Genomic DNA, 6,639 nt, shown 5'->3' with positions numbered 1-6,639 from the left:
CATCTACCACTTACAAAACTGTATCTCATCTGATTGTTAAATGATTCAAGTCTCCACCTAAGTGACAGTATTTTTGGAGAGCGTACAAACGAGCAGGCTGAGGTTCTTTATGTCATCAGTCACATCCGAGAGTGAGTGGTGGTCGATAGGACACAATTTTAAGTTCATGATCACAGTTTACACTACACTAAATCTTCCAACAAAGGCACAGAATAATACATTATGTATTTGTGAATTTTCTTAAAGTGCATTTTTTTCTCAGAGAACATTAAAAAATATGATTTAATAAAACTTTTAACACCCTCCTAGCACTGGCAGAGAAAAAGGTAATTTCACACCAGAGCAACTTGCAATGTCTCATTCATATAGTGTTACACAATAAAGCAGAATTTCAGTATTTGATTTCCACTTTTTTTTCTGGACTTTCTATGACTATTTTGAGAGCATGAAAAATTCCTATCATTACTGTGACTCACATTCTACTATAAGCTATGTGTCTTTATTAATGTTTAGGTGAACAAATTTTCAACTAGAAGGGCAAACCACTTCTAGTAAGACCACATAAGTTTAAGCGTTACGATATTCTGTTGTTTCAATATAAATATAACTACACAGACACAGTAGACCCACTATTGTAGCACTTTCAGTTCGATTTGGGGGCAATTTGAGTTGACATCTGATGTAAGCAGCTGCGCAAATTACACTTACTGTCTGTAGATTTCTGATGACTGCTTCCAAAATGCTGACCATGTTACTTAATCCAAGTACTTGTTAACTAGCATTGCCTGACACTTCACAACAGAAATTGATTCATATGGGATAGCACACATACTCAGTCACTATTTCAACAGATAGTGGCACCTGCAGTTGACTACCTGTCAATTTCTACAAGCTGTGTAAGCACAATTGTTGCAATGACTGCAAATACCAAATTTTAGCATGAAATATGGGCACTTTAACATGCATGTTAAAATATTCAATGTAACAAAGCACGTTACTACTTTCTTTAAACTGGGTGACAAAATTTTCCCACAGTGTTGTCTTGTTCAGTTCTTTAATACACACAACACAATCTGAACCCATTTCCTACACTAATGGTGGTAGCCTCACATTTAACAAATCTTACTGTCAGTTACTTACTGGAGCCACACATCTGAAGTGAGCAATATCTTGCTAGCCTATCTGTACATGTAACAGATGTTTAGGAACTTTTTCCTTGTACTTTGCTTAGAGCTGCTGTGCCAGGAAAAAATATTACTAATAAAGAACCTCAACTGAGGATTGAGATTTCTCTTAAATTCTGCTTAAAAAACTTACCACTTATAGAACTCAAGACTGATGAGTCAAGTATAAGCCATATTTAACTCTCCCTCAAATGGCACTTTATAGCTACCTAATGTAAAATTCACGTAAGTCTTTGCTTGTAAAGGGATCAAAATACCAACCATTCCACAGATCTTTGTCCATACCACTGGAACTATTAAGGTTCCAACTACACATACTATTAAAGGATTTATGTCAGTAAACCTTTTTTATTCCAAATGGCACTCTCACCCCACCACACAGGAGGTGGTTCTCTAATGTGCATCTTATCAAGTGCATAATTAAAATCCAAAGTGCCATTTAATTCATAATGTCACCCCCCCTCCCCCCAGTTGATTAAAACAAGTCTATTCAAGACCAATGCCTCTGCAGTTATTGCATTGATTGAACATCCACAAAGCCTAAATGGTTGCAAATTTACCTATCTCACCTATTTCAAAGAAAAATACCTTCACATTTTTCACCTATGCATGTTAAAGTTCTTCCCTCTTTGAATAAATACATGTTTAACTTAAACATTTCTACTACCTCATGAACACATTTTTAACTTTCACTTTACATAATACACAACATTATAAAGATTGCTGATGTTTTCCATCATCACAGTTTTCTGAAAAACTGTACCAAACTAATTCTAGGTATATGGTCAAGGTTTCATTTGCAAAAATGAAAATTGCATTTTCTTCTGAACAGCTCTTTAATTAAAGCCAAACAACAATTTACATGGATTTGAAATGGAAAACATTTGTAACGAAACAAGATTTTTGAGCTATATTGAAGTTCTGTCTGTAACATGTTGCTGCACACTTCAAGTTAACAAAAAATCTTGAAGCTTGAACTGAAAACTGCACTGGACTGGACAGATTAACCTTTGACACTTTCACATTTAGTCAACCTCTTCAATAGTTGGCCCAGCACCACCGGCTCCTGCACCACCAGCAGCAGCTCCACCAGCACCTGGGAATCCACCAGGGAAACCACCAGGCATTCCTCCAGGAGCTCCTCCTGCACCCTGGTACAATTTGGTGATGATGGGATTGCAGATCTGCTCGAGTTCCTTCTGCTTCTCCTCAAATTCTTCCTTCTCAGCCAGCTGGTTGGCATCGAGCCAACGGATAACTTCATTGCACTTGTCCAAGATAGTTTGCTTGTCTGAGTCTGAGATCTTGTCTTTCAACTTTTCGTCTTCCACAGTAGACTTCATGTTGAAGCAGTAAGACTCTAGTCCATTTTTCGCTGCAATAGTTGCCTTCTGCTTCTCGTCTTCAGCGCGGTAACGTTCAGCTTCATTGACCATGCGCTCTATTTCTTCCTTGCTCAGACGGCCCTTGTCATTTGTAATTGTGATTTTGTTCTCCTTGCCAGTTGATTTCTCCACAGCAGTTACATTCAAGATACCATTAGCATCAATATCGAAAGTGACTTCAATTTGAGGCACACCTCGTGGGGCAGGTGGAATTCCTGTCAATTCAAATTTACCCAGAAGATTGTTGTCCTTTGTCATGGCACGCTCACCTTCATATACCTGAAACAATGAATCAGGTAAGTCACAAATTCAAGGTAATTTTACAATAAGTATGATTAAACAAATATTCACAAGATTTTTCTATATTCTTACCTGAATGAGCACACCAGGTTGGTTGTCCGAATATGTTGTGAATGTCTGGGTTTGCTTTGTCGGGATGGTGGTATTTCGTTTGATAAGAGTTGTCATCACACCACCTGCAGTCTCTATACCAAGTGATAGTGGTGTAACATCAAGCAGTAGCAAGTCCTGCACTTCTTCAGACTTGTCACCTGCCAATATTGCTGCTTGTACAGCCGCTCCATATGCAACTGCCTCATCTGGGTTAATTGATTTGTTCAGTTCTTTGCCATTGAAGAAGTCTTGAAGCAACTTTTGTACTTTTGGAATACGAGTTGACCCACCAACCAACACGATGTCGTGAATTTGAGCCTTGTCCATCTTCGCATCACGGAGTGCTTTCTCCACAGGTTCCATAGTTGACCTGAACAAGTCAGCATTGAGCTCTTCAAACCTTGCTCTTGTTATAGATGTATAAAAGTCAATACCCTCGTAGAGGGAATCTATTTCAATGCTGGCTTGAGTTGACGAAGATAGTGTGCGTTTTGCTCTTTCACAGGCAGTTCTCAACCTACGCAGTGCTCTCTTGTTGGTAGTAAGGTCTTTTTTGTACTTCCTCTTAAATTCTTGCACAAAATGGTTAACCATGCGGTTATCAAAGTCTTCACCTCCTAAATGAGTGTCTCCTGCTGTGGCTTTCACTTCAAAAATACCATCTTCAATTGTCAGAATTGACACATCAAATGTACCACCACCCAAGTCAAAGATAAGCACATTTCTTTCACCATGACCCTGTGGAAAGGAAAGTGCCAACTGTTTAAGAGACGTTTACTTAACTATTGTACAGTTAATATTAGTTATTTCATCTCAATCAATACTGAAATCCCATCTCTATGGGAAGGATTAGAAGCACTTTTCTTGGGAATCAGAAAATATGAACTATGGTTGCACTGCTGTTCTGTATACAGCAGTGCATATGCTAAAAATACTGCATTTACAGAGGAAGCTGGTGTGGCATAAAAAACCAGCCTGTTACACGAGTTTATCTAAAAAAAAAAGACAGGGTTCGGTAGTATGAAGGGTAGGTTATGTTTGAAGGTGGTAATTGAGTTGGTAAAGCAAAGAAATAGTAAAGGTAGTAAATAGATCCATAGTACTGCCCAATATTTTTTATGTTTACATCATAATACATTTGTAAAACTATGGCAAGTTTGGGGCTGTTAAGTAAAACTTTTTAAACAAACAGTTGTATTAGCAGGTTCCAATTTTGTTAGCAATGTTATTAAACTATTTTCAACAATAGTTTAAGTTTGAGTGGGGTAGCCCTAAAAAGGAAAGTAACAGAGGTAGTGGCGTTTTAAAGTGGAATCCTGAACATTATATATTCATTTTGACACTGAACATTATCAAGATTAGCTGGAAAGTTCAAAATGTATAAGGAACTCTGTAGAATTCTTTACCAATGTTTTCCCAAAATTGGGAACTATAGAACAGTCTTGTTACTTGACACTAGATGAGTCTGGTAGCATCAGCAGCAACTGCACACACCACTGACTTCCTTTCAGTTTAACCTTACAGCAGTTAAAGGCAGTAAGTATATGTATGTAGTACTATTACACTTTGGAATTTAAAAAATATTTACATTTATAACAAATTTAAATTGTAGGTAAAAAGTGCACAATTGAGGGTTATGACATTACATTTCTCATATGAAGTCTAGCTCTTGAGAATTCTTTTCCATAAGAATTGCCCCCTTACATTCAGTAGATGTGTGAACAATTGCCTTTACCATACCAAACAGTAAATAAACCATTGATTGCTTATTGCAGTGGCAACTATTTTCAGAACAGAAAATTGTTCACTTATGCAATAGGAAGAAGACAGTTTAAAGTTCACTACAAAAACAAATTTCTGGCCACCTTAATTATCCTATAATAGAAGAGGGGGTGGGGGATGGTGATATTTCATCCATATTAAAACTGTTGGGTTATTTGGCAGTTTCAGGTACTTCTTGGAACCAATCTTTTCTGTAGTATTGACTCTGGTCCTATCAGGATTCAGCACCTTTTGAACAATTCTCTTAATTAAGCCATGACACTTCTCTCCAGAATGATTGCAATCTAGCTTCAAATGTTTAAAATACGCCTATTTAGAATACAGATTAGTTGGTATTCTATAGCTTTTGCAGCTAAGTGATGAAGTAGGGTAGTGGCCAAAATTTATTTACAAGTTTTGGTAAAAAAAACTGTTGAAATGGGATAGTCTGAAATGCACAGGCATTTCACTATGGTAGATGGTATGACATTTTTGTAAGATATCTCACAAAGCATGGTCTTTCCAATGTAACAGTAGGGCGGTAGTATTTCAGCAATTCAAGTAAGGTTAGCTAAACTGTAAACTTTCACTGCCTTCAATAATAAAAGGTGAAGCTACTTGAATTTAAGTACGGAAAAAAATGGGTGTGATGGGGGTGGTTAAATTAGTTTCCAGTTTAAGATTACAGATAAGGGGGGGAAACAAACTACAAACTTAGTCACAACCATGCTTACTGTTAAGAGAAGTTAGAAAGCGATTACTTACACTTACCTTCTTATCGAGACCATAGGCAATTGCAGCCGCTGTTGGTTCATTAATAATTCGCAGCACATTGAGTCCAGCAATGGCTCCCGCATCCTTAGTGGCTTGCCTTTGCGAATCATTGAAGTAGGCAGGAACCGTAATCACAGCATTGCTGACATTTTTTCCAAGGTACGCCTCTGCAGTTTCCTTCATTTTTGTCAGGACCATTGAGCTAACCTCCTCAGGGAAGAAAGTCTTCGTTTCGCCTTTGTACTGAACCTGAATCTTTGGTTTGCCACCATCATTTATGACTTTGAAAGGCCAATGCTTCATATCGCTTTGTACAGCCTGGTCGTCGAAACGGCGCCCAATAAGACGCTTTGCATCTGAAATAAAGACCATATTTTTTATAACAAATTTCAAAAGCAAACGAAAATACACTTCACAAATAAGGATCTGCCTACTTACCAAAAATAGTGTTACTTGGGTTCATGGCCACCTGATTTTTAGCAGCATCGCCAATGAGTCGCTCCGTGTCCGTAAATGCGACGTAGCTAGGTGTTGTACGATTCCCTTGATCATTGGCGATTATTTCCACTTTCCCATGCTGGAACACTCCAACACAGGAGTAGGTGGTACCTAGATCAATTCCCACTGCAGGTGCTTTTACAGCCATTTTCTGAAATAATGAGAACAATTAACGTCTAGTTCAAATAAAGGTTTAGGTATTTTTACTCACTTTTAGAACAATTCGCAAGTACCAACGTTAATTAAATAATGTTTTAAAGGTTTCACGTTTAAGAGAAGTGATTACGAAACCATCCTAAATGGTGCACAACTGAACACCATAACTATTCTGGAGATTACGTAAACTTCACCATTAGATAGTAGCTAATAAAATATAAAGAACTAAAATCAAATTTCATACACAATAAAATCTATCTACAACATATGCTAGAAAGTATGAAGAAAAATCTTACTTTTCGTTAGCGTATATTGCAGGCACAACTTCAATAAATAACACACGTGCACACTCTCCGCTGTTCTGATTCCAAATCAGCGGTGGGTTCCTCCGCTGTCGGTTTTATTGACTGCTTTTGCACCAAGTTCCAGAACCTTCTCCGAGAATCCACCAATGACGTGACGACTGCTCAGAGTAGCGCGCGGAGGTC

General features: G+C 37.8%; 1 protein-coding gene across 2 annotated transcripts; it reads right to left on the bottom strand.

Moving 5' to 3' along the window:
• Positions 1–2,001: 2,001 nt before the first annotated feature.
• On the bottom strand, positions 2,002–6,591 carry LOC126109829 (heat shock 70 kDa protein cognate 4). 2 transcript variants are annotated; one of them, XM_049914884.1, is made up of 5 exons: positions 6,448–6,591; positions 5,936–6,146; positions 5,489–5,853; positions 2,942–3,700; positions 2,002–2,848 (listed from the first exon to the last, which is right to left on the bottom strand). In XM_049914884.1, exons 2-5 carry the CDS (start codon positions 6,141–6,143, stop codon positions 2,210–2,212), a joined length of 1,971 nt encoding a protein of 656 aa, XP_049770841.1. In that variant the 5' UTR covers positions 6,144–6,146; positions 6,448–6,591; the 3' UTR covers positions 2,002–2,209. The 2 variants fall into 2 exon arrangements, with proteins under 2 accessions (XP_049770841.1, XP_049770842.1); XM_049914885.1 differs by having other exon boundaries at positions 5,495–5,853; positions 6,448–6,590.
• Positions 6,592–6,639: the final 48 nt, after the last annotated feature.

The sequence above is a fragment of the Schistocerca cancellata genome, chromosome 12 (assembly GCF_023864275.1).
Source record: "Schistocerca cancellata isolate TAMUIC-IGC-003103 chromosome 12, iqSchCanc2.1, whole genome shotgun sequence".
NCBI classification, from domain to species: Eukaryota; Metazoa; Arthropoda; class Insecta; order Orthoptera; family Acrididae; genus Schistocerca; species Schistocerca cancellata.
This window is presented reverse-complemented; position numbering and strand designations above follow the sequence as displayed.